The sequence below is a fragment of the Peromyscus eremicus genome, chromosome 14, assembly GCF_949786415.1.
Source record: "Peromyscus eremicus chromosome 14, PerEre_H2_v1, whole genome shotgun sequence".
Classification (NCBI taxonomy): domain Eukaryota; kingdom Metazoa; phylum Chordata; class Mammalia; order Rodentia; family Cricetidae; genus Peromyscus; species Peromyscus eremicus.
In genome coordinates, this window is record NC_081430.1 from 50,994,277 (window position 1) to 51,021,619 (window position 27,343).

General features: G+C 42.2%; 1 protein-coding gene across 2 annotated transcripts in view; it reads left to right on the plus strand.

Annotated features, from left to right (window-relative positions):
* Positions 1-27,343, plus strand: part of Unc79 (unc-79 homolog, NALCN channel complex subunit) — a 192,915-nt gene that overhangs the window by 76,181 nt on the left and 89,391 nt on the right. Inside the window, exons 17-25 of one of the 2 annotated variants that reach the window (XM_059279488.1) lie at positions 1,755-1,982; positions 5,831-5,972; positions 9,977-10,056; positions 10,148-10,296; positions 14,311-14,468; positions 14,916-15,097; positions 17,682-17,883; positions 18,499-18,678; positions 20,090-20,155. In XM_059279488.1, coding sequence (XP_059135471.1) covers positions 1,755-1,982; positions 5,831-5,972; positions 9,977-10,056; positions 10,148-10,296; positions 14,311-14,468; positions 14,916-15,097; positions 17,682-17,883; positions 18,499-18,678; positions 20,090-20,155 — 1,387 coding nt within the window. The remainder of the gene's footprint in view (positions 1-1,754; positions 1,983-5,830; positions 5,973-9,976; positions 10,057-10,147; positions 10,297-14,310; positions 14,469-14,915; positions 15,098-17,681; positions 17,884-18,498; positions 18,679-20,089; positions 20,156-27,343) is intronic. The other variant, XM_059279489.1, reaches the window with a different exon arrangement.

Sequence of the window (27,343 nt, forward strand, 5' to 3'; positions counted from 1 at the left end):
GAGTCCACAGGCACAGGAATAATCAGATGAACAGCATGTAAGCAGTAGAGAAGGAACAAAGGCTCCTCCAGTGGGATACTACACAATAACAAGTCCAGGAAAAAAGGATGGACTTGGAATGTTATCATTTTAAAGCCATTGTAATAGTGATTGATTCAGGCACGAACCATCCACCAGGTTAAAACTAGTAGCCGAGATTCTGACAAGAAACAAGAAATCACATAGATTAAGTAATAATTACGGAAGGTAAAGTGGAGCCTTCCCTTGGCATCTTCGGGAGATTCCAGAACCATCCACAGACACCATAATCCATGGATATTCAAGTCTCATATAGGAAATGACACAGGAGTTGTATACAACACTAACTAATATAACATTACATACATTCCATGCTTTGAATCATAGATCTGTTATCTGTAGCGCCTAATACAATGTGAGTGTCATGTGAATAGCTGTTACACTTCATGGTTTAGGCAAGAAAAAGATAATTCTGTACGTGCTCAGGAAAGATACAATGGTCTTTTCCAACTATTTTTGTCCTTGGCTGTGGTTGGATATGCAGATGTTGCACCCTGGGATACAATGCATCATTGCAATAACTTTCCAGTAGAGAGACTGATGAGATCACAAGCGCTCATCAGTAATTCTTCCCTATGCTTCCTGATATAAGGTTTTAAAAAGTATTTAATTATGTGTGTATGTGTCTGGGTGGGGAGGCAGTGTGAGTATATGTGCTCCTGGAGTCCACAAGAGGGCACTGGGTCTTTTGCAGTTGGAGTTACAGGCAGTTGTAATCAGCCTGATGTGGGTGCTAGGAGCTTAATTCAGGTCCTCTGGAAAAGCAGCAAGTGCTCTTAAGTGCTGAGCCATCTCTACAGCCTCTGCCTCTTGGTATAATAACGAGCTAAAATATCACATGTGTGAGCTTTCTGCCCTCTCAAATGTATGGCTCAAATCAGTTCATATGGAAAAATAAAACAAAATCTATTTGAAATATGTTTTATAAAATAGTGGGACTATATTCTCAAAACAAATCAGGGTCAGGAATAAAAAGGACCAAGGAACTATTCTAGAGAATGACTGAAGGGTTGGGGACGCAGCTCAGTGGAACAGAGCCTGCCTAGCTGTGTGAGAAGCCCTAAGTGCAATTGCCAGCACCATAGGGATGAAAAGTCACCGTCTCAACAAGCACAATGGTACCTGTCTTTAACTCCAACACTTGAGAGGATGAGACAAGAGGATTGCTGCAAGCTCAAGGTCAACCTGGTCTACGTAGTGAGTACTGAGCCAGACAAGGCTATATAGTGAGATCGTGCTTCAGAGAGAGAGAGAGAGAGAGAGAGAGAGAGAGAGAGAGAGAGAGAGAGAGAGAGAGAGAGAGAGGAGAGAAACTAGAAAACGGAACAAATGAAGTAATCTTGGATTGTTCTAGAATAAAACAAACAAACCAACAAATGGCTATGGGAACTGCTCTTCCAGAGGACCCAGGTTTGAATCCAAATACATGGTGACTCAGAACCATCTGTAATGACACACATGATTTTAAGGATAATCTGTATACTTTATCTTGTGTTTATACTAATTTTAGACAGATGCTAGAAAGCAGTGTATCTTTGTTGCTTTTAAGCATATAATGTTTTAAAGTAATTTAATTACTGACAAGTACTCTGCCAATAGAATCGTGGATTAAGGACCAAACTGTCTTCTTTTCCTTCCTCTCTCTCTTTCTCTATGTCCTTTTGTGTGTCTTTCAGATGGAGTTACAAGATGACGGCATCACGATGGGTTTAGAGCACAGTTTGTCAAAGGACATTATTTCTATCATCAACAATGTCTTCCAGGCCCCCTGGGGGGGCTCCCACAGCTGCCAGAAGGACAAAAAGGCAAAGGAATGTAACTTATGCCAGTCTAGTATCCTTTGCTACCAGCTTGCTTGTGAACTCCTAGAGAGACTAGCACCCAAAGATGAAAGCCGGCTGGTGGTAAGCAGTTGAAGAAATGGGAAGGCTCATGATAAGCAAAGCCAGTGTGATGGGGATATTTAACTGTTATCTAGGGAGGAGATGGGGTGCAGGATACAGATGTTTGTAAGTGGCCAAAGTGGAGTGGTAGCAGCCCTACTCACAGAGTTTTCCCAAACACAGAACGTTGCTGGTATCCCTAAAGGATTTTTATCAGTCATTTACTTTTATGAAGTTTAAATGAAAATGGACATAGTACATTATACAATTAAATATAAAGTAGATTGTGTATGGATACTGATCCAAGTAATTCACCAACTTCATTAACAATGAAGGAAACCCATTCTCTCTTCTGGTTATGTTCATGTTTTGCTTTCAGGAAAAATCACATAAAGAATTGACCACTGATGGATGCCACGCTTCAGTGACTCCGTACTTTAGCTGTTTTCTGTATAGCATATTTTAAAGGACATACATAACAGCAAAATACCCTCAGGACATCAGAGGTAGATGACACTGAGTTATCCAAGCCACCATCTGCCGCCCTCTGCTTCTTCACCAATTGTTTAGGGTCAAAAGTTACTTCTCTAAAAAGATCCAACACTTTCTAAAGTATCACATATCAGCAATAAAATGTGCCTTCAGCTGCAGTCTTTTGACCTTATTAGTCCTGTTTTAATATAATATTATATCTTAACACAGCCATTGGGAAGTTACTATAAAACACGCTCCCCCCCTCCCCCCTTGTTCTCTCTAACTGCTGTCTACTATCCACCACTCTGAGCTTAGATGTTTTAGATCCTTCATGCAAGTGAGAATAGGTTATGTTTGCTTGATCTGCCTCATTTATTACCATAGCATAACGTCTTCCAGGTTCATCCTTGTCAACTTAATTTAATTGAATTTAATTGAAAAGCAACCAAAATAAAACCAGTCACAGTAACAGATGGTGAGGAAATAGAGATTGAAGCCAAGAAATCTAGGTAGGGTCTGTCTGGACGTATAGCTCAGTGACAGAGTGTCTGCCTAGCACGCACAAAGCCCTGAGTTCTATCTCCAGCACTGATAAAAACAACCAAAAAGCCCAGAGTCTTATCAGAAGCACACTTAAGTAAATGGAAAACCAGAAGCCAGTGTGACAGTATTGCAGCAGGATCTGAACCAAGTAGCTATGGGAGCCATAGAAGAGGGACCTTGAGACTAGCCCCAGGGTGATGGGACCAGGAGTCATTTGAGGAGGGAGATGAGGCCCGAGTTTAGAGTCACAGTAAAGCTGATGACAATGAAGAGGCAGAAAAGAATTCAGACTTAGAGAATTTCACCCGATGATGCATGGGCATTCATCTGTTAGTGGAGAAGCTCTAATCACCTTTTCAAGGCCCACCTCAATATCACAATGGGCACAATCTCAACAGGGTTTAAATAAACTAGCACACAGCTTGAATCTCATTCTTAAGAGAAAGATTGGAAAGAAAGACATTCTTTGGAGTAGTGTACGCTAATTCTGGGAAGAATCAACAATTAAGAGGGGGAAAAGAGAGGAAGAGAAGACCAAAGGCAAATTCTCAAAAAGAGGTCAGAGTTGTGAGGGAAAAACCTGAGAGGAGTGGTAACGAAGAAGCCAGGGCAGGAGACAGTGCCCAACAGGAGGGAGTACCAAGCCTCACATTCCGAGGAGAGGAAAAAGCAAAGTGCCCAGAGAATTCGGAAGCTGGAGGGTCCTTTGTGCCCTTGGAGATGGTGGTAGCCAGGGGATGAAGGCAGATTCCAGTAGTTTGCAGTTTGAGAACAAGCCAACTGAGTGACGTCTATCTGAATCCTAGACATCTCTTTGGAGGATGAACTGTAAGGGAAAGAGGCCACACGGGGTTGTCCTGGGCTCTCATCCTAGTGGGTTTGGGTCACCTAAGCCAAAGAGGAAAATTAAGCATAAATGTAGAGAACTTGATCCATCCCAGACAACCCTTCATGTCTCTAATGTTCTCACGATGGTCGAGCCCTTAATATAAATTTGGAGATGAAGCCAAGGGTTCTCTTTTTCTTTGAAATTCAACTGGAAGAGAAGCTCTCTTGAGTAAGAGAGATGTCTGTCCTGGAACATGGTCTCCACTGCCTGGACTGGCCATCTTAGGTCTCTCCTCCTCTTCCTGGGTCAAGGGGAGGACACAGGGAGATGAGCCCACAGAGGATGGGCTGGCAGAAGGCTTGGGCTAGTTTTCAAGGCAGGTAATACCAGTCCCATCACAACACCAGGTCTGTAGATTCCTGGGGCTTGTAGATAAATCAGCAAACAGCCGACAACTGTCTGTGTGAAACCCAGCTTACAAAGTGACTGGCAGGCTTGTTTATAGGTGGCCTTGAAACAGAGCCAGCCGCAGGAAACCTGTGAAGCTGGCACAGGTACTTTCCAGAGACCTTGATCGAGTTCATTTTCTCTGCCAGTTAAAGAATTAAAAGGCAGAAAAATTCTGCAGTGCAGCAAGTGACAGCCGGGGAAATCTCAGACACAGTAGAGAGAACCAGCAGGTAAAGGAAGGCTTCTATTAGAGGTGAGGGAACACACAATATACACTTTCCCTCCCTTCCTCTCTCTTTCTCTCTTTCACACACACACAAACACACACACAGACAGAGAGAGAGAGAGAGAGAGAGAGAGAGAGAGAGAGAGAGAGAGAGAGAGAGAAGGGGAAATTCACGAGGCACACATAGATAAGCAGAGAAGGGCTTGTGAGAGCGGGAGGCTTCAAGGGACTTTGAGGGATCTTCCCCCTCTAATATAGGGTTAGTCAGTTTAAACAAAGATAGGAAAGCTGATGGGCCCCAAATTTCGGCATAAACCTGTCCTGACCAGGCCTTGAACTTGTCCAACTGGTCCACAGCCAGGGGACCCTACTGTGGGCAAAGAAGCCCACCAGACCTTTAGGCTTTTGTCTCAGGAGTATGAGAAAAAAGCCAGAAGTTTCCCATCTTCATTATCTGTCTGTAGCCTCTCTTTCTATCTGTCTGCCTACCCACGATCTGTCTGCCTACCCACACTGTCAGGCACTGTCCTAACACTACTTTCCTTCTGATGTCCTTTATTGAATCTTTGTCTATTTGTTTTGAAATGACTGTCAAATAATTCCTTAAGAACAGTTGTTGGTTAAAGTGTCAGCTAGAAGGACAATTTCCAAAGAGGATATTTAAAGATAACACGGGGAAGAAAAAGGATAGAATAGTTAGAGATTAGATATTTAAATAATAGTCACCCCTTATGTATTCCTCTGCCTTGCTTACTGTAGATGTCTAAATGAGTGCCTACAATATTTGTCCCTTGTGACTGGCTTATCTCACCTGGCATCATGCCCTCAAGCTTCCTCTAAGGCATAGCATGCATCAGTATCTCCTTGTAAAACTTGAGTAACAAGCCATTGTGTGGATAGACATTTTGTTAATCCATCTGTTTGTTGATAGACACTTGAGTTGTACGTCTTTGCTCCCTTTAACTCACACATTGCAGCAACTTCTTGCTCCTAAAACATTGATTCGTCCAAGTAGCCAGAATTGGCATTATGTCTGAAAACATTAACTCCTAAATAAGTTGTGAATGGAATACTGATCTCTGGGACTAAAGGAAGGTAGGGGGAGAGGGGCTGTGTAAGGAGATCAGGCAATATTTTCCATGTTTTTTTCCTGTCTCTATTTCAAATGAAAGCAAATATTTCACCAGCCCCTGCTGCACATCTCTCAGTAGTAGGATCTCAGTGTAGGTGCAGGCTCTTCTCCTCTTGGCTAGCACAAAGTTGGGTAGAACAGGCTGATCCACTTTGGCTGACTTAAACCAAGCTGTTCTTTACGGCCCCTCACAGAGCTGCTTGTATTTATTGCAGGAGCCCACAGACAGCCTTGAAGACAGCCTCCTTTCTTCCAGACCAGAGTTCATTATAGGGCCTGAGGGAGAGGAGGAGGAGAACTCAGCATCCAAGCATGGAGAGAATCCAGGCACCCGTCCAGCGCCCTCAGAACATGCTGGTAGGTGAACTTGGCTGATGGGAGTACAGAGTATACACTTCTGGTTTGTACAACTTCAGCAACTTGGAGGAGTTCAATGCTGCTTCCTTAGTGTAGACTGTACAGATAAAACATTTCCTACCACATAAGGAAGCGAATAGCTCTGTTATGGCCCCAGGGGAATGCCAGTCCCCAAGTCTCTTCCTGGCCCAAGGATCGTGTTATTAGTAAAACTCATCATGTTATATGGAGAGCTGATGTGAAGTTTACACAGTACGTTGTATGCTCTGTGCAGAAGTAGCTGAGAATGGCTGAGGTGGAGGATGCCAACAGTCTCTATAGCTACTTGGGGCATGTGGTCAAAGCTGAGTGCTTTTGGATAGAGGCAACAGAACTTGTGTCCACACAGCATCTGCATCTTGGGAGACTGGCCAAGACCCTAGACAGATGTACCTTGCCTAACTGCCCTCCAAGGCTGGTCATCCCTTCTGGCTGGGAGGACAGCTTCTTTATATTTTCTTTAAGGGCTATTGATGCATGAACTGAGGATACCAAGATTGCAGACAGATTGGAGAATCATTCCCTAACTCCTCACACTCAGACAGAGTTAAGATGTGCCCTCATGCATGGGAAAGCCTCATTACTAAATCTGAACAGTGATACTCTGGGGTTTTATACAAGACCTGGGACAGATCTGGGCCGCCTTGAAGAATTTCTACTCCTACTGTCTTAGACTGTCTTGCTGCTGGAAGGAACACTCGAGAATCAGGAAGCGTGGGCTTTGTCCTTTTGGTGATCAGCAAACATTCTTAGGGGACTGTTTTCTGTGGTTCATGATAATGACATTATCACTAAAAAATTCTTGCTATCACAAACTGCTTCTACATGGATGGATGCTATAAATGGTAAATAGACTCTGACTATCTGACTCATACTGTTTAACTCTATGAAAAATTAGAACTGGAAGGAGGTGGATGATGTTTCACTGGTTCTGTAGTAGTAAAGGCTCCATGTTACTTCCTCTGCAACCTCCTCCATTGGGGTGGAAATTGTGGGAAAAGGAAAGCAAATGAAGAAGCTTCCCATTCAGCTTCCACTAGAGTGATCTGCCTTTCCCTATATAAATAATTTCTATCTATCTATCTATCTATCTATCTATCTATCTATCTATCATCTGTCATCTATCTATCTATCTATCTATCTATCTATCTATCTATCTATCTATCTATCTATTTATCTATCTATCTATCTATCTATCTATCTATCTTCAACAATGAGAAACCAAATTCCAGACAGGCTAAGTGACTTGCCTATGGTCCAATGGCTTATGTAATTCATTTATAATGTATACTCAATATGTATACAAAAAAAATGAACAAGACTCTAGCCTCTACCTCTGATTCTATAGTGGGCAGGGCCAGAGACTTAGGAAATCAAACACTGTAGAGTTAGTAGGGGCAGCAGCTGGAAGCCAGGCCTCCTGGTTTCTTAGAAGCAATGACCTTGCCTGTGGTTGCAGCTGCTGACACACAGGGCTGAAGTTACGTTTCTACTAAGCTTTATACCTAAAAGAATCAAGGGCTTTACTCAGGATCCAAAAATTTATACTCTTTCTGTGGAAATAGTTTTATTTCACAGCACACACCTCAAGTAATTATCACTTCCTTTTGTTGTTTTTGAGATAGACACTCACTATGTAGGCAGAACAGGAACACACCATGGACCCCAGGTTTGGCCTTGAATTTGCATTAATTCTCCTGCCTCAGTCTTCTAATATATCGGTTCTAGGCTACAGCTCCTTCTTCTCTGTAAGTGCCCCAGTCCCTGATATAAAATGGGATAGTAATTGTTCGTAACTTATACATCTTCTCCCATTTATTTTAATCGAGCCTCAGATTACTTGTAGTACTTAATTTTGTTTTGTAGCACTGGGGGTTGAACCTAGCGCCTTGTGCATGCTAGGCAAGCGCTCTACCATTGAGTTACTCTAAAGCCCCATATTGTTTGCAGAATAATGGCCTAAAAGAATAACAAATCTGTGTGTGTTCAGAGCAGACGCAGCCTGGCTCTCCAGTGAGCCTTGCTTCATTGAGTCTGCATATGCAGAAGCTGTGGCTAGAGAGGCCACGTATGAAAGTAGTATAAATTCTGCCTTTGAAAACGTTTGACCCATCCTTCCACTCCCCCAGGTCCTACTTCAAGGCTCCTGTCACAGCCTCAGCCTGATTTCCTCCTTTGGTCTTTTGCCTCCTTGTAAAATGCAGTTATAAACTCTCTCCTGAGTATGTCTGTAATGCCTGCGCATGGGAAGCTGAGCCAGGAGAATCATAGGTTCTGAGCTGTTCTGGAGTATATTGTAAGATATGGAAAAACCAGAATAACTTACCCATCCTGTAACATTCTCCTAGACCAATGTTCTCTGCCACTCTGAAACTGGAGCTTCTTGTACCCTGTGGTCATCAGTGGTGGTCCCTGGCTCCTATTCAAGGAACCTGGGTGCTGCACGAACGGGCTCGGTGATTTCCACATCCTTTACCTGTTTCCTCTTTCTGCACTTTGCAGGAGGATATGTATTTCTTATAGATACCAGCTATGTCTGTCACCAAAGCTGTATATACACTTTCACCTTAACCAAAATAGAGTTGGGCACTGATAGCAGTGTGTAAAATGCCTTTGAGTAGAACAGCATCAAGAAACTGACTGATGTATCAGCCAAGACGATTTGTTGTCATTGTCTCTGACCCTAGGAATTGCCACAACATAGATTATTTTGCCCATCTTGCAGTAGTTTTAAAGAATATATAATATTTTTATGAACTCTTTGAAAACTTCTTACAATGTGTTTTGATCATATTCATCCTCACTCCTCCTAACTCCTCCCAAACCCATCCCCAACCTCCCAGTTTCTCCAACTTTTTTTTTTTTTTAATATTTCATAGACTCCAGTTTGTGCTGGGCATGTATTCACATGTGAGACCATCCGCTGGAGTAGGGTAGACCTACCAAGGGCCACATTCTTCCAGAAAACTGACTCTCCCCTGACCCCAAGCCATCAAATGTCAAAAGCTCCTCAGCTAGGGGTGAGGGTCTTGAGAACCTCTCCTATCTCTATGCTGTAATATTCCACTAGTTTTAATATCTGGCTAACTTGTAACTCTAGCATGCCTGGATGTACACTGCAGTGTTGTCCCACTGTGGAGACAGAGGTTTTTTGTTTTTTTGTTTTTTTTTTCTCGAGACAGGGTTTCTCTATGTAGCTTTGCGCCTTTCCTGGAACTCACTCTATAGTCCAGGCCGGCCTCAAACTCACAGAGATCCTCTGCTTCCCAAGTGCTGGGATTAAAGGCGTGCGCCACCACCACCTGGCAAGACAGAGTTTGGAGAACAAGAAGAGACATCCATGAGCAGTGTTTTCATTTGGAAACGCTCATCTGTTGCGAAATGCCTTATTTGCCAGCGTGTATCATAACCTTTTCTTAGGTGGTACTCAATCTGCACCTCTCTCTTCCATACCTTCCTATCTCCTTTTAGTTATGAGGGCATGCCTTGCCAGCCCCAGGTTCCTTCACCCACAGGAGCACAGGCTGAGGCTGGGGTGGTTCAGCAGCCAAGGACACCAGGATAACGTGGAGGCTCTGCAGTGAGAAATGGAGGCTGAGAATCTTTGATTTAGAAAGTTTCCTATATTTCCTCATAGAAGGGCACACGCTAAGGGTATTTTCTCTCTCTTATTTATACAGAATTTCACTATGTAGTTCTAGCCATTCTGGTACTTACTATGCAGATCAGGTTGGCCTTGAACTCACAGAGATCTACCTGCCTCTGCCTCCAAGTGCTGGGATTAAAGGCGTGAGCTACCACGCCCAGTGGGCACATGATAATATAAAAAACAAATGAAAACCTTCTACACACATGTAATGCGTTTTCTACCTTTTCACCCCTCTCTGGTTTCATGATTTTGATGAACTAAAGACTGATGGGAGGAAAGGAGTGAGGCTAACCTTTGTGTAATTATTTTTCCATAGCAATAAAGAACGACACAGAGAGAAAATTTTGCTACCAACAGCTTCCAGTGACATTGAGACTAATATATACCATTTTCCAGGTAGATTTTTCTGAAATATCTGAATATTTGGTTTGGCTTTGGGACTATTTGTTGTTTTGGAAAAGACGGTAACTGTGTGTTCTTCGCATAGGAAATGGCTAAGTTTGAAGAGCCAGACATCCTTTTTAATATGCTCAATTGCCTAAAGATTCTCTGTCTGCACGGAGAGTGTTTATACACTGCGAGGAAAGACCATCCTCAATTTTTAGCCTACATTCAGGACCACATGTTGATTGCAAGGTATGTACTGTTCACATTTTTGTTTACATTTTGGGCTTCAGTTGTAAGAATTAAAGAGAGAGTAAGACTTTATTTCATTTGATTTTTTTCTCCCAGAACAGTAATTTGATAAAGAAACTTCCTTTCTTCCTATTTTTTTTTTTTAGGCGTGTGGGGAGGGGGTGTTTGAGACAGAGTTTCTCCGTGTAGCCCTGGTTATCCTGGAATTTGCTCTGTAGGCCAGGCCGGCCTCGAACTCCGAGATCTGCCTGAGTGCTGAGATTAAAGGCATGCACCAGCAACTGCCAAGCCTGTTTTTGTTTTTGAGGCAAGGTCTCACTGTGTATCCCTAGCTTGCCTGTAACTCATTAGATCAGGCTGGCCTTGAACTCACAGAGACCTACTTGCCTTTGTCTCCTGAGTGCTGAGATAAAAGGTGTGAGGGACCACACTCACCTTTACTTTCTTGTATTTTGTCTAAGTATGCCCGCAGGAAGATGTTTGCTTATTAGATTGTGTGGGGTCAGACAGGTAAAATAAGGATCGTTCTATGATTTTCGATTGTTAGGTGAATTATGAATATAGTAGATCCTAGAAAAATGCCAGTGGCGAATAATGCTGCCGAGTGTGATTTTTGTAAGATAGTAATCATACTTGAACTAGAGATGCTGGCGGGTACTGAACCCCTCCGGGTGCCATCAGCCTTGCTTCTAAGAGATGCAGGCATTTTGAGGATAATAACAAAACAGTGCCCTAGGTGTACGGTGCTTTCTTTCTGAGACTCTTCAAATAGCTATTATAGTCTTCCTGGAGGCAAGCAAGCAAAAGATCATTTGATATGTAAGAGGATAGTCTGATCTTAAAATGGCTTCTTCATGCGTTGTAACAAAATCAAGTTGAGGCTCTGCCCTTGCTTATTTCTCATTTATTTATTCATTCAACAAATATAATGATTTATTTTTATTTTTATTTATCATAATACTATTCTAGTACTTCGGGGATTTTTTAAATCTAGTCTGGGAAGGGATGAATAATAAATATAAGGGGTGACCAGATACTTTATTGTTTATTTTTGTGGACTTTTGGGTTCAGGAGATGGCTCAGAGGATAAAGCACTTGCTATGTGATCATGGGGACCTTGGTTTGGATCCCCAACTATCCACATAAAAGCTAGGTATGGCATTTATAACCCCAGCGTTCTGGGAGGCAGAGATAAGTTCATCTTGTGGGCTTGCTGACCAGTTAGTCTAGCTAAAACCATGAACTGCAGGTACACTGAGCAACCCTATCTCAAGAAGACAGTGGAAGCAACAGAGGAAAACATTTATAGACAACCTCTGGCCTCCACTTATGGGCAAATCCACCTTCACAAACATGGTTGTGCAATTGCGAACACACACACACACACACAAACACACACACACACACACATACGTGCACCTGCATCATTAATCGGTCTACTTTGGGAACTGAAGGAAAAGACAGCCTTGATAACAATCTCCAAATGATAAACAAGAGTAGGATCTTGGGTAAACTAATATGTAACTTTGTCCTGTGTACACCCCAGTCACAAATAACCCAGTGTCATGTGATAAGTGTCATGCACAGGTCACAGGTAGACATGAACCATTCTGGACCAATGATTGGGACAGGGCTCAGCAGCAGGTACATCTGAATCAGCACTATGGGACTGGATTTTAATGGGAGTGTAATATAGATAGGACATATTTGGAAAGCAAGAATGTCAAGGACAAAGAGATGGGGGAGGTGCTAAAAGGGGGGGACAAGAAATGGGAAACACTAGTGAGGTGATCCCAGGTTGCAGTGTGTAAGCTGTGGTTTCAGAGGAGTAAGGGACAGTGGCTGGAGAAGTGGGCCAGGGTCCAAGTGGGAGGAGTCCTGAGGACAGTGACTCTCTAGTGATGGGTGGAGATCCAGAAGTAGTACAAAATGAGCAGAGGCAGCACCCGGCTTAAACTGGAAAGTGTGAAGAAGAGAGGGCTCCCTGTAAACACATTTCCAGGACTCAGGCTGTAAAAATGTAACACAGAGCCGGGCGGTGGTGGCGCACACCTTTAATCCCAGCACTCGGGAGGCGGAGCCAGGCAGATCTCTGTGAGTTGGAAGCTAGCCTGGTCTCCAAAGTGAGTTCCAGGAGAGGCGCAAAGCTACACAGAAAAACCCTGTCTCAAAAAACAAAAAAAAAAAAAAAAAAAAAAAAAAACCCAAAAAAACCAAAAACAAAAAACAAACAAAAAAAACCCACACAGAACAGCCTTTCTCTGAAAAGTTTGTTAGTAAAGGAAGAGAAACAGGCAAGGGAGTGGATGTCAAAGACTTGGGGGGCTGATAAAGAACCTCTGGATAGATTCATGGTCCCTGGGGAGGATTAACGGAAAACAGGCCGAAGAAGAGAATTGTGGCGCCAAGTGTTAGCGGAGCCAGGCTCAGGCAGGCTGAGAGCATGATAAAGGGCCTGGTGGAGAAGGGCAGCAACGCTGGAAGGAAAGACAACTTTAGAAGCAAAGAAAAAACGTGTTCGGGGGATTTAATAGAAGATTTAAGCCTTAAGGAGAGAAGTGTAGCAGACTTCTCCAGAGAGACAAGCTAGAGACTGGGTTGGGAGCCCCAAGAACATAGAAGAAATTATACAACAGCCAACAGGAGGGAGTCAATAAGAAATAACGAAGAACGGCCTTGTCTTCAGAGCCCTGCCAAAGGGCGCTAACCCGCCTTCAGTGGGTGCTTTCAGCATTTGGATTTCTTTTTGTCTGATGCTGAGGGGTGCAGAGGTGAAAACGTGTTCACCGGATGTACTCAGTCATGTCTCCCTTCTTCTTTCTCCCAACCTTCCATCACTCAGCCCAGCTCCACCTTAGCTTGTTAGAGTAAACTAAATGTCGGCTTCTTCCTAGGCGAGCTGACCCTGGGAGGTGGGTCCCTGGCAGCTCCTGAAGGACATTGTCCTTCAATCATGAAGTTTCTAAAGGAGAGACCCCTGTCTCTCAGAGTCCACACCGTGACCTAAAAAAAAGGGTTCTGATAGCCTTAAGTTTGGATCATATGCCTGCTGGCTCGTAGGTTACTCACTCAGTTCGAGACGGTGAAGTGTGTTGGTAAACCTGCTTTGTGCTTATCCTCATGACAGGAAAAGGGGGAGACCTTGAGTGACAGTCTTGACAGTTTTTGGAAAGGCTGTCATTAGTGGACACGGAGCTATTTTTTGCCATTCAAAGAGGGGAAAGGCTACTGGGCAGAAAAAATAAAATAAACAAGGAAACTTTCTAGTTATTCACATAAGAAACAATTTTAAATCCACCTATCACTCTATCATCTTTTTTTGTTTGTTTGTTTTTTCGAGACAGGGTTTCTCTGTGTAGCTTTGCGCCTATCCTGGAACTCGCTTTGGAGACAAGGATGGCCTCGAACTCACAGAGATCTGCCTGCCTCTGCCTCCCAAGTGCTGGAATTAAAGGCGTGCACCACCACCGCCCGGCACACACTATCATCTTAATATAACTTACTTTTCTGTATTACTTAATTCATTTATATAGCTGAATTTATAGATGGAATTAAAATTTTGTTATTTTTTTCAATATTGTTACGTAAAAGTAATTTCTTCAGAAAACATTAACAGATCTAAACACAGATGTTTGTTGGAGGATTATGGTCTTGTGGATGAGAGCCCTTTTACCCAGTGCTTCCTACCATCGCCTACTGTCTACACCTACCATAAGACAGTGCTTCTCAACCTTCCTAATGCTGTGACCCTTTAGTACAGTTCCTCATGTGGTGGTGACACCCCAACCATACAATTATTTTCCTTACTACTTCATAACTATAATTTTGCTACTGTTATGAATCATAATGTAAATTGATGGTCTTAGGTGACCCCTGTGAAAGGATCATTTGACCCTCCCCCCCCCCATGGGTCAAGACCCACAGGTTGAGAACCACTGAGTTAAGAGACTAGACTCTTTCCTTCTGAACAAGCGGAGATGACTATAATGCCTTTGCTGCTGCTTAATTTCCCAGCCTGTGGAGAGTCGTCAAGTCTGAGTTCTCTCAGCTGTCTTCACTGGCGGTACCTCTCCTTCTTCACGCTCTGTCACTTCCTCATGGTGCTGACATATTCTGGACAATCATAAATGGCAACTTCAACAGCAAAGACTGGAAGATGAGGTTTGAAGCAGGTACTTCTCCATTGTTAAGAAATCCCCTGGGTCATAAGGTAGACCAGATGTTCAGTTTAGAAACTGTTGTTTTGGCCTTCATTCCTGATATTTAAAATCTCCATGTAGGAGCCCCAAGTTAACTTTTTTCTTATGAGGCTCAGTTCTTATGAGACCTAACTAGATGTCAATCAACACATGGCCAGTGTGATGGTGCAAGGGCTGGTAAAGGTACTTGCCCTAAGTCTGAAGAGCTGAGCTGAGCTGAGTACTCTGGGACCACATGGTGGAAGGAGAGAACCATCTCCCACAGTTGTTTTCTGATCTCCTCACATGCTCTGTGTCACATACATGCCCCACCTGCAAGTAAATAAGTGAAATAGTATTTTAAATAAATAAGTGTAAATTTTTTCAATATATGTTAATATATACACTTATACCTCTTGTCCTCTGTATTTTATATTGCAGTGGAAAAAGTAGCTGTCATTTGTAGGTTTTTGGATATTCACTCAGTGACCAAAAACCACCTGCTGAAGTACTCACTAGCACATGCCTTCTGCTGCTTTCTGACAGCTGTGGAGGATGTCAACCCCGCAGTGGCCACCAGAGCAGGTCTCCTGCTCGACACCATAAAGAGGCCAGCCCTGCAGGTGATGGGGGATGTGTGTTCTCTGATAGTGTTGTCTGTCAACATTGCCAACTCATTGACTTTGTCACTGTCTTGTTTAGCTGTGCTCCATCAAAATACCATAAATGGGGTGGCTCATAAAACCATAGACATTGATGTAGTGTAATTCTGGAGTCTGGGAGGTCCATGATCAAGGCGCTTGTAGATTCAGTGTCTGGTAAGGGCTACTTTCTGGTTCATAGATGATGCCTTTAACTATGGCTGGGCCTTTGTTTAAGGACAAGAATCCTATTTGTGAGGAATCTAGCCACATAGCTTTGTCGTCTCCCCCAAACTCACTTTCTAATGTTATCACATAAGTGGTTGAGTTTCAGCATAATGAACCTTTTAGGGGAGTGGGCACAAACATTCAGACTATAGCACCATGCAAACTCTGGATATTGGTGATGGTGGTAGCAGAGATCTGTGTGTGTTCCAATGTGTGCTTGTTCTGTTATAATGAAAACAAGGAGAGATCTATTTTACCCCAGACTCTCCCAGAACCATGTTTTATTAAAGGTAGCTTGTTTTATTTACTGATACAACTTTTTTAAATGTTTTTTTTCCACATGCTGATAAAATCTGTAGACAGATATAATTGTTGTATGTGGCAGGAAGTCGGGGAGCACATTTTCTAAAGTAGGCTAGTTCATTCCGTACTATTCAGTTGGCCTCTGGCCTGGAGCTGCTGTTAGAGGCTAGATGCTAAATGGAATTGAAGTGAAGTACAATAGGGTAAGAATACCACCACACGAAATATCATGAATCAAAACCAAAGAGACATAGTAGAGGTGACCTGGAGAGGGTTGTGATTTATCTTCTGTGATAACCTTCTACTGTAATAAGAAAGCAAGCCTCAGAGAGATGATAGGACTTAGCAAAGGGCACACAGTGCATTAGTGCCAGCCAGGACTAGGGTCTCTACTGTTCTACTACATTGATACTGGTTTGAATTTTGTTGTTCTTATCAAAGTTGATAACAATAGCAAGAGCTAACATTTGCCAGGCAAGTACTCCATTGCCAGGGAGGTGTAGGAGTGTCCTGTCATGCATGACCTCCCTTAACCCTCAGAATAGCTTTTTGTATGTTCCCATTGTTACTTTTGGGGAAGCTGGAGGTTGGGAAGGCAAAGTCCAGTTTTCAGAGTCATGACCCTAAGACAGACTCCAGTTTGAGTAGTAATAAAGCCCATGTTCTTAACTTTTTCTTCTCTTTCTCCCTTCTTTTTCTCTCCCTTACTCTCTTCCCTCATTCTCTCTATAGAAAGAGTTTTCATTTGTTGTAAGACCAAGCAAGAAGAAAGAATCATCTGTGTAGGATCTGGAAAAATACAGGGCTGTGCTGCCCAAGGCACACTGTGCCTGTGAAACTCAGTTGTCCTCTAGATAGTTCTTCCCAGTTGACTTTCCAGGCAGTTGATATTCTACCTTTGCTTAGGGCTAATCATTAAGTGATGGTAGCATGGATGAATGGGATGGCTGGATAAGTTACATTTTTAAATTTAAATAAGTTTAAAAGAAAAGGTCATTGACTAAAGAAATAGATGTTCCATCCTGTCTTAAGTTAGTGTTCTATTGCTGTGAAAAGACACCATGACCAACTCTTATAAAGGAAAATATTTAATTGGGGCTGGCTTACAGTTCAGAGATTTAGTCCAGTATTATCACGGCAGGGAACATGGCAGTGTGCAGGCAGACATGGTGCTGGAGAGGTAACTGAAAGTTCTGTATCCGGATCCTCAGGCAGCAGAAAGGGACAGTGAGACACTAGGCCTAGATTGAGCTTCTGACACCTTAAAGCCCACCCCCAGTGACACACTTCCTCCAACAAGACCACACCTACTCCAACAAGGCCACACCCACTCCAACAAGGCCACACCTCCCAATAGTGCCAGTCTCTATGAGCCTATGGGGCCATTTTCATTCAAACTACCAAACACATCCATTTCCCCTTTTAAATGTTTTTAATGTGTTCTCTGTTTACATTCCAAGAAGACAGAATGACTTTCTGTTCTTTCACAAACACACAATTTAGGATTGTAAGAAGATTTAAAGACCATCTTCTCATAGCTTATGAGGCTAATGAGGTGGCTCAGTAGGTCCAGGTGCTTGGGGCACAAGTCTGAGGACCTGAGTTCAATTCCCTCAACCTACGCTATAGGAGAGAACGGGCTTCCAAAAGTTGTCTTCTGACCTCCATATGTGTTTGGTCTATGCACACACACACACACACACACACACACACACACACACTAATAGAATAAAATATAATGGTGAAAGTATGCTTCTCAGTAAAAGATACAGATATTTGAAAGAAGCACTGGTATTTGGAATAAGTGGGTGTTATTTAATATTTAGAAAATAAGTGGCACACATTTAGTTGATATTTCTGGACTAAATTGAAGAGGTATTCTGAAATCAGGAGAAACTCTCTTGTGCATTTCCCCCCTTTCAATACTTGTCATCAAAAAGATTCCAGATGGGTAATTTTGCCTTGGGGAATATTGCCTTGTTCCATCGACTACCTTTGACGACTCTTAGATGTTTGTCTGATCCCTTTTTTCCAGGGTCTCTGTCTCTGCCTTGACTTCCAGTTTGACACTGTAGTTAAAGACCGACCCACCATCCTGAGCAAGCTTTTACTCTTGCATTTCCTTAAGCAAGATATTCCTGCTTTGAGCTGGGAGTTCTTTGTCAACAGATTTGAGACACTTTCTTTAGAAGCTCAGCTACACTTGGATTGTAACAAAGAATTCCCTTTTCCTACAAGTAAGTGAGACAAAAGACTTGCTGTAAGCAGTCCCAGCACCATTTTTTTTTTCTTTTTCTTTTTTTTGCTAGGTAAGTAGATGACCAGCATGTAGCTTGTTTTTCCACATGAAAGAGAATGTCTTGACCTCATGTACTCAGTTCCTCAACTGTTGAGTGCTTATGATGCTAAACTGTAGATTTAATATGTTACAGTGGTCTCAAATGTGTATTTCCCTCACTTTCTGGAGGATGCATAGTAACCATCTGTGAATGTCTTAAGTATTGAGTAGTTATTATGTTGATAATATCTGTGAATAGTTTTGTGAGACACATTTGTACTGTGCAAACTCCCATCTGCTTATTATTCAGTTGCTTATGGCTCTAAATTTATGAGGAAAACATAACAAAATTAGATAATCAAACCTCATGAATTAAACAGGAAAATGTTAGTCAGGATAGAGAGTAGTCATGATTTTTTACGGTAAGACACGTCTGGTCTTAGAGGGCGGTGAATGATTCATGCACACATGAACGATGTCTTCTTATCCTGAAACTCAGATGGGTTATTTCAAAAAAGCTGAATCACATGGCCAGCCAAGGAGAAGAATAACGTCTTTCATTCCTTTTGCAAAGCCATCACTGCTGTGAGAACCAACGTTGCCAACCTCAGTGATGCTGCGTTGTGGAAAATCAAGAGGGCACGCTTTGCAAGAAACCGTCAGAAGAGCGTGCGGTCTCTGAGGGACAGCGTTAAGGGGCCCGCAGAATCCAAGAGGGCACTCTCCCTCCCTGAGACCCTGACTTCCAAAATCCGTTGAGTATCTTCCTTCTTCCTCCTGTGATGTTTGCTTAATGTCTTTCTGAGCTAAAGTGTCTTGTCAAATGTTCACAGAAAGTAGCAAAGTTTGCAAACTGAGCCTGTCCATCAAGGTTAGCCCTCCAAGTCTTGGGAAAAATCACCCCATGGACGTAAAAGTCACGGGTGGCTTTCTCTAGTTTGTGGGTGCAAAATCTAGACTGGTATAGCAATAGTTCTGAAATGTAGAGGGAAGCAGATCCAGTGCTGCTTGGTGGGAGCCTTAGAGGAGACGTTGATTTTTGAGTGTTAGACTACAAGTCAAGGCTGGCCAGCAGGGCAGCCTGGGAACCTGGGGCTTTCTGAATGAGACTTAGATAAAAAAAAAAAAGCCATGGAGCTAAAGGGGCAGTGTTCAAACTTTGAATGATTGTCATTTTATGAGTGCTAGGAGCAACCACATAAGCCTCCAGAAAAACCAGTAAAAATGGTGGCTTTTGCAAAAGAAAAATCATGCTGAAGAGAAGTTGGATTTCTACTCAACTTCAGATAACTTATAAATGTAAATAAGCTTTTTGTCTATTTAAAAAGACCATACACATTTATTTTATAAAGGTCTTTATATTATATTTTTGAAGAGAGTGCACTTCCTTAAATAACCAAATGACTGGATAAATACTAGTGTTTAACAGCAGCACATAAGTGGCAAATAATAAAGCCTGCAGAACTAAATCACTATGGATGAATGAGTATATTTAGATGATTTAATCTTAAATAACACCCGTGAAGTGAACACCTTAAGCACACTTCTCCTGTCCAAAGCAGAAAGATTTGCATTTTCATTGGCATTTATTAGAGAACAGCTTTATATAACATAATCATGTTAATCATAAATATGATTTGATTTTCTTTGCTACATTTTTCTTTTTTATGACAAGCTCTGAGTATGTGGTATTTTGAATCTTGGAAGAGTCGGTAGAAAGCCTTTAAAGTAATTAATAGCCTTAGCTTCTCAGGGAGCAAAGTGAATCACACTGAGGAATAATTCATAGTGGCCCCGGGAGACGCTGCTGCTAGATGGAGGGCGCCTACCCTAAGTTAAATTAACTGCAACTTTTATATGAGTTTTCCAGCCCTTTAATAACCTAACTGACAAGTTTGGGGTATTCATTTTATTTATCGGCATTCCTTATTAATTAATTCACACAGCCTCTTTGATGCTTTTAGAATCCAAATAACATTAAGGGGTTTTCTTGAGATCAGAAACAAAACACAGACATTTTGGAGTAAACATCTTTTATGTGATGTTAATTACAAATAAGAACACTAAGCTTGCTTCTGCTATCCAGAGCAGCCAGCACTGAGTATTTTTCTAGGCTCAACTTGTGTTTAATGCTTATTTAAATAGAGTTGTTGTTGATTTTTAAGCTGTGAGGTTGACCAGGCATGAGCAGTCTGCTCCAGCTCTCGGTGGGACACCTGAACAGACGCCAGGTGGGTACTTCTGACGTTGAAGGGCTGTGCGCAAGTGTCTCTATCATAGGTGCCCAAGGTAAAGAACGCAGTGTTTCTCACTGGACCAGAGTGATGTTAGGATTTGTGAGCCTCAAAGGGTCTCATTCTCAATGCTCAAGTGTCTGAACCGCTGGTGTGCCAAATCTTTACATCGTTTTCTAAGCAGATGGTTTCTGATCCCATTGACTCTTGGTCCAGTAAGAAGCATCTAATTGCCCACCTCTCCACAGATAGCAGGCGTGATTAGGATTGTGCTCCTTGCTACTATATGACTTATGTTTGTATGTGTAAGTTACACATAGAAACGCTGTGTTCGTAGATAAGAGTTTTCTTTAGGTAAAACATACACTTCATTTGCATTTTGAAAGGTTTTATGTTTGAACCACCATCTGCTCATCCTAGTAGCTGCTCTTAATTCCTTGCAAGTCTGTGCATTTCTGTCCCTTGGGAGCATTTCCGTTGTTTGGAGGATTTGAAGGTCTTTTTTAGGGTGACATAGCGTAACTTATCATGTCATGTTCCTTATTGTGTTATAACTTAGCATGAAGTATCCCAAGTGTCGAGCAGATATTGGCAAGGACATTACTAACTGAATGCTGTCCATACAGTGCCACCATTCACTGAGAGGACTGTGACTTTCTGAACATCTGCATGTCTGGCACATCAACCTCAGTGACTCACCTATGTATCGTTCTACAAACATTTGGATTTTTATCTGAGTATGACTTTAAGTTAAAACTTTTTAGAGTGGTATTGACTGACACTCTGAGAAAAGATTTAAATAAGGAGACTTTGAAGATCATGAGCATTGCACATTAGAAAACAGACACTCAAAACACAGAAATTCAGGAGTTGGAGAGATGAAAAGGCCCCAGAGACTGTGAATACAGGAAGTAGATGGGGCAAAAAGTCTCCTTTCTTTTTTGAAAGGGATCAAAAGATACAGAATGGCAAACGTGGCTGAGTCCCTCTTTGATTTATACCTGTCTCTTCTTTGAGGAGAGAAGAGAGGGGAATTTATAAGAACTTCTGATCTAGTGACACTCAGTGTCATTAGAAAGGGAGATCTGGGCTGGAGAGATGGATCAGTGGTTAAGAGCATTGGCTGCTCTTGCAGAGGACCCAGGTTCAATTCCCAGCACCCACACGATGGTTCACAATTGTCTGTAACTCCATTTCTATGGGATCTGATACACTCTTCTGGCCTCTTAGGATACCAGGCATAGGCCACATACAGTGCACTTATATACCTGTAGGCAAAGAATTCATACACATAAAAAATAAATAAATAAGTAAATCTTCTAAAGAAAGAAAGGTGAGGTCCATCTAGTTCCCCTTTAGAGAAGCCTTTTGGAGAAAATTCTTAGGCAGTTTTATATATTTCCTCCATTTTATCTTGAGGCTGGTCTTTTGGTCCACACTTCTTGAAAGTCCAGTCTTTGTTTATTATTATCTATTTAAACAATTCAACCAAAGGAGCCCCTCACATCTCTGTAGGAAAATGTCCATGTGTTTGCTGAGGTTAAGAAAGTCTCAAGCAGCGCATCATCCCGCCAAGGGCCAGGTGGCAAGAGGTAGACAGCATCTGTGTTTAAAAAGACTTGTGTGGAGAGAATCCACATGATAACAGGACAGGGAAAACTTGCCTAGCTTGGTAGCACTTGGCCTAGCTCTTAAGGCATATGGAACTACTGTTGCATCTTTAAATTATCCTTGCCAGGATCCTGATGTTTTTCACTTGGAAGCAAAGGAATGCTCCATCAGAAGATGGAGCAGGATAGAGAGAAACAGAAGAGCTTGCTGCTTAACAAACAGACTTCTGTTTAGTCTGGTCAGCGAGCCCCTCTGTGCAGACTGGCTATTGACTAGGCCTGAAATAAACTAGGTGTGGTTTAATTATGCAGTAAAGAGCTCTCTAGTTGGTGTTTAGGCTGAACTCTGGGGCTCTGGGTTTACAGTGTATGATTTTCTAAGATTAGCCTTTCCATAGGACTTACAGCCAATAAAGCAGAAGGTTTCTATAGATAGACAGTATATCCTGCAAGGCCTGTAGAAAGCTGCATTCCTCTGTAATGTATGGGAGCCAAACCAAATCTTTTGTGCATATAAATAATACTCATGGAGTGTGGTAGCTAACATTGGGGGTGCCCTAACATTCCTATTGCATAGGAGAAGAAACTGAGTTTCTCACAAAGGGATAGATGTCACAGATTTGTTGGTGACAGACCTGGGTCTCACACCCAGAGTTCCTGAACTCCCTATTTCTATGGCATATGTGGCCAGTGCTCGCAGGAACTCATTCTGATGTCAGACTCCGTAACTGCTGGCCTGACATTTGTGCAGCTATGTAAGGTGTATTTTCACGAATACTGTGAGCACCTCAGCTTTGTGTGTCTACAATGCCCACTGAAGGTTAGTGGGGTGCATGGTTCACAAGGTCTATAAGCTCGATACTGAATGAACAGTGCCAACCACATGAATATAAAATGCTCAATCCTACCGTGTTTATCATCCCCTAGGATGAATAACTGGAAAGTAAGAGGATATAAACATATTTCATATATGTTGTATGTCTCTTCACCTATAGTGTATTTACAGAAATGCCTAACTTTTACTTTACCGAACCTTTGGGTACATGTAAGTTTGTTTTTTTTTTTCTACTCTATGTACAGACAAGAAAACTGAACCATTGTAGTATTCCATAATTCTGTTTAGTGACTGGCTTAAGGTCACATCAGTTTGGAACATGACTAGTAGTTGTACACACAAGACTCTCGGCTGCTTGCTTTCCACTAAGGGGCCTCCTGATGTTGGCTCTGTGGACTTTGGCCTTGTAGCACACGAGGACATTGATCTGCTTGACCTGGTATTCAGGCCTGCTACAGTGTCCATATAAAAGTCCTTTCCCAGGCTGCTTCAGTCCTCTCAGAACATGCGTTCTTCCAACCTGTAGAGAAATTTGGAAATCTCTTTACTCATATTTACACTTAAAAGAAAAGCTGCTTCGTGCTAGTTAGAGCTGGTGAAAGTGTCTTGCATTGGCCTGTCCTGCTTCCTCTTTAGTGGCCTAGCCTGGAATTTCAAACAACTTCTCTGAGCTCTCTTGTCCTGTAGATGATTTACTATTCAGCTCACTTACTTGCAAAGTGCCTGTTGACCACTAAGGTACCAGTTGTTTCTATAGGAACGCTTGTGTTTACAATAATAGTTTTGAGAAGTACCTTTTACTGAACAAACTTTTCTACATCTACTCTACCAGGAAGCACAGAGTACAAAGATACAGAGAAATGTTTACCATCTCAACTTGCTTATAGGCAAGTAAGGGGCGTAAATGTGACCATCAGAGAGTGCTTATCTGGAGCGAAAGTGCTACTTATCAGATGCAGCAGGAGAGCATTTCATCAGCTGAAGCCACAAGGGGCTTTCCATCCAGGCTTTCGCGGGTAGACACTGCCATAGTTTGTCTTCGTCTTCAGTTGCTGTGATAAAACACCATGCCTGAACACTTGGGAAGAAAGAACACATGACTTCATCTTACAACTTTCAGTCCATCATGAAGGGAAGTCAGGGTAGGAACTCAAGGCAGGAACCTACAGCAGGAACTGAAGCAGAGGCCATGGAGGAGTGCTGCTCACTGGCTTGCTCCCCATCATCTAGGACCACCTGTCCAGGGATGGCACCACCCACAGTGGGCTGGAGCATCCCACATCAATCATTAAGAAAATGCCCCACAGGCTTATCTACAGGAATATGATGGGGGCATTTTCTCAGATGAGAGACACTCTTCCAAAATGACTCTAGCTTGTTTCAAGTTGACAAACAAACAAACAAACAAACAACAAAACAAAATAAAAACCCATAACCAGGACAGAGTATAAACACATGGTGATAGGACACAGGCTAGGAAGAGGCATTTAGTTTTAAAATGGAAATTGTACATCTTTTATAGATCATTCAAATAGTAATAAATAACAGTCCATCCAGTTTGTACAGTTCATTTTTTATAGGGATTTGACCTGGGTCAGTTTCCCTTAAGAAGTGTGTGTCTGTCATAAGTCCACTCTATTCTAATGGAAGATGATGAGCTAAATGCAGACTTGCAATGTCCAGGGTGGTAGGGGCAGATTAATGGAATAAGAAACAGTGTTTTACTATATACACGGGGATAAGTACATTCAATGACTTGTTAAGGGTCTCTCATTATGACTGTTGAGGGAAGGCAGACTAAAGCAGCAAGCATCACTCCAAAACACTGATCACTGAAATGAGGACACATATGAAATGATATTCAGTCATTAAAAAAATACGATTTGCTGGGAATTAAAAAAAAATCATGCCCCTTATAATAAGAAGGAGAGTTTTGAACTAGTTAAGATGGAGTTTGATGAGTTGTTTTCTCGCCTGTGACTTGAGACAGAATGAGATGGAGGTAGGACTCTCTATTCTGATGTCCCTAGAGTATTAGGACTAAGATCAAAGTAGTTACACCATCCCTGCTTCCATTTAGGAGTCAAATTATGCTAGACATGAAGGAGCCAGGCAGGCCTGAGAGATGCGTGCTCTCCTAAAGCCTGCACCCCAGAGCTAAGAGAAATTGAGTGCTGAAACCCTGCCCCAGTAGGATTGTCTGCTGCTGTAGTGACATTGGACCCACATGGAACCTAGATGTATGCACTTGTCACACCTTTTTTTAAAACAAATTTACTAGAAGCAATAGTATTATTCTAATTGTAAAATAATACCCCAGAAGGGGGAAATCAAAAGTAATTTTTAAAAATATGTATTTTCTACTTATGTGTGTGTGTGTGTGTATACCTGCTTGTTTATATGTGCATCACATGTGTGCAGGTGCCTTAGAGGCCAGAAGAGGGAGCTAGAGTGTCTGGGTCTGAAGTCACAGGGGACTGTGAACTGCACGTTGTGGATGCTAGGAACTGAACCCCTGTCCTCTGCAAGAGCAGCTAATGCTCTTAACTGATGAGCCAAATCTCTAACCCCACAAAGTAGACAGTTGTTTTTCAACTTTTTAATGCTAAAAAGAGTTCTCTCTCACTAGTGGTGGTGGCACACGCCTTTAATCCTAGTGCTTGGGAGGCAGAGGCAGACAGATCTCTGAGTTTGAGGTCAGCCTGGTCTATAGAGTGAGTTCCAGAACAGCCAGGGCTACAAAAAAAAAAAAAAAAAAATCAAAAACAAAAAAACCAAAAAAACAAAAATCAAAACCAAAAAGAAAAAAGAGTTCTCTCTATATGTGTGTGTTTTGTTTTTCAGAGATTTACATAAGAATTGCTTTTGATCAAATCTTACAAACATTCAGTTTAACTGTAATATGGGATGAAATTGGACCTTTCTGGTCTTTCATTGAAATAAGGTGTTCCACATAATTTGATTCATGATAAATGCCTCAGTATAACGATGCTATGGATTATTCATGTGTGAAACAAATTCTTAGGTGCTTTAAAAATGATTTTAATGGGGAAAATTCCTAAGGCATGTTGCATGTATGCATATTGCACGTATGCATGCCTTTGTGGACAGACTGATGAGACAGAAAATGTTAATGTCTTGGGGCCATAATGACAAGTGTCAGAAGGTTCCCCTTAGACTTAGTTGGTTCTGCATGCTCTTGACCTTCAACTACCTCCTCCTCGTATATCTGTGGGTAGATCAACATCCTTCTGAAGACACAGGGAAAGTAGCTGACCAGGTTTGCTACCGCCTACACAGGCCCTGTTGACGTGTAATTGGTAACTTGATTCAGCATTACTTTATGCCACTGTCCCAGAGCAAAGTGGTCATTAGAAAGATTGGTGCCACTGTCCCAGAGTAAAGTGGCCGTTAGACAGATTGGTGCCACTGTCCCAGAGTAAAGTGGCCGTTAGACAGATTGGTGCCACTATCCCAGAGCAAAGTGGCCGTTAGAAAGATTGGTGCCACTGTCCCAGAGCAAAGTGGCCGTTAGACAGATTGGTGCCACTGTCCCAGAACAAAGTGGCCGTTAGACAGATTGGTGCCACTGTCCCAGAGCAAAGTGGCTGTTAGACAGATTGGTGCCACTGTTCCAGAGGGAAGTGGCTGTTAGACAGACCAGTTCTGCAGTATAAGGAAACAATGCTTCTATTTTGCTTCTCTTCATGGGACCCTGAAAGACAGAATTTGCCAAATTAACTGAGGCACTAGTGGATATAAATCACTCCCTGGATCTCTGTTGCATCACTTTTTACATCAAAATTTACATAATTTGCATAATTATAATAGATGCAACCAAGGCGAGGTTTGTGGAAGTTTGCGCCCAGTGCTTGTTCTCACTCTGCTGGACTTTTCCTTGCATGAAGAGATGAGGATGCTTGTGTCCAGCTATAATAACCTACTACATAAAAACTTAAATTTAATTTTAATTTAGAAATTCTACTCATTTGTCAAAAGGACAGGCTGCAGAGTGCTTTGAAAAATCTCCCAAACATAAATAAATACAGGAGAGTAAATAAGATTCTTCCTTCCCTCGAAGTCCTAAACCAGACCACAAAGAGGGGAAGAGGTGGGGCAGGCCAGAAGGCTAGGAGGGGGCAGAGCAGGCCAGAGGGCTAGAAGGGGATGGGGCAGGCCAGAAGGCTGGTGTGCTGCTCAGGTAAAACCAGCAGTTTAAGAGGAAGCCAAGGACTAGGGTGCTTTTTCTTCCATGTGACCTCTCAGCTCACCTCGTGGTGTTTTTCTATTTTGTTTTGTTTTTTTAATGTTTTTGAGAGCTCCCTCTCCTTCCCCTCTGTGTCTTATTACATACTGCAGGACTTATCATTGGCCATTTGTAATTCAAAGGCTATACACTGCTGAATCTCTCAACATTTGGAAAAAAAAACATTATTTTGCCACAGCTGACTCATGAACATTATTGGATTGAGACAATAATTTAAATAAAATCCCCCAGTGGATCTTTTCATGCTTAGTGAAATTTAGCCTCTTACTTCTGGGGTTTATCTTAAACACAGTGTACAAACTGGGCAGGGCCTTCTCTGTCTCCATCACTGAGGATACGACTTTGCCACTGTACTAAGAATTGCTAAGTGCAAAGTTTGTTAGCTATTTGTCTAATTTGAGGATAGTGTTGCTGTATAGTTCTTCAGTTTTATTTCCATTCCTGTCTCACTCCTGAGTAACTTGCTTAATGAT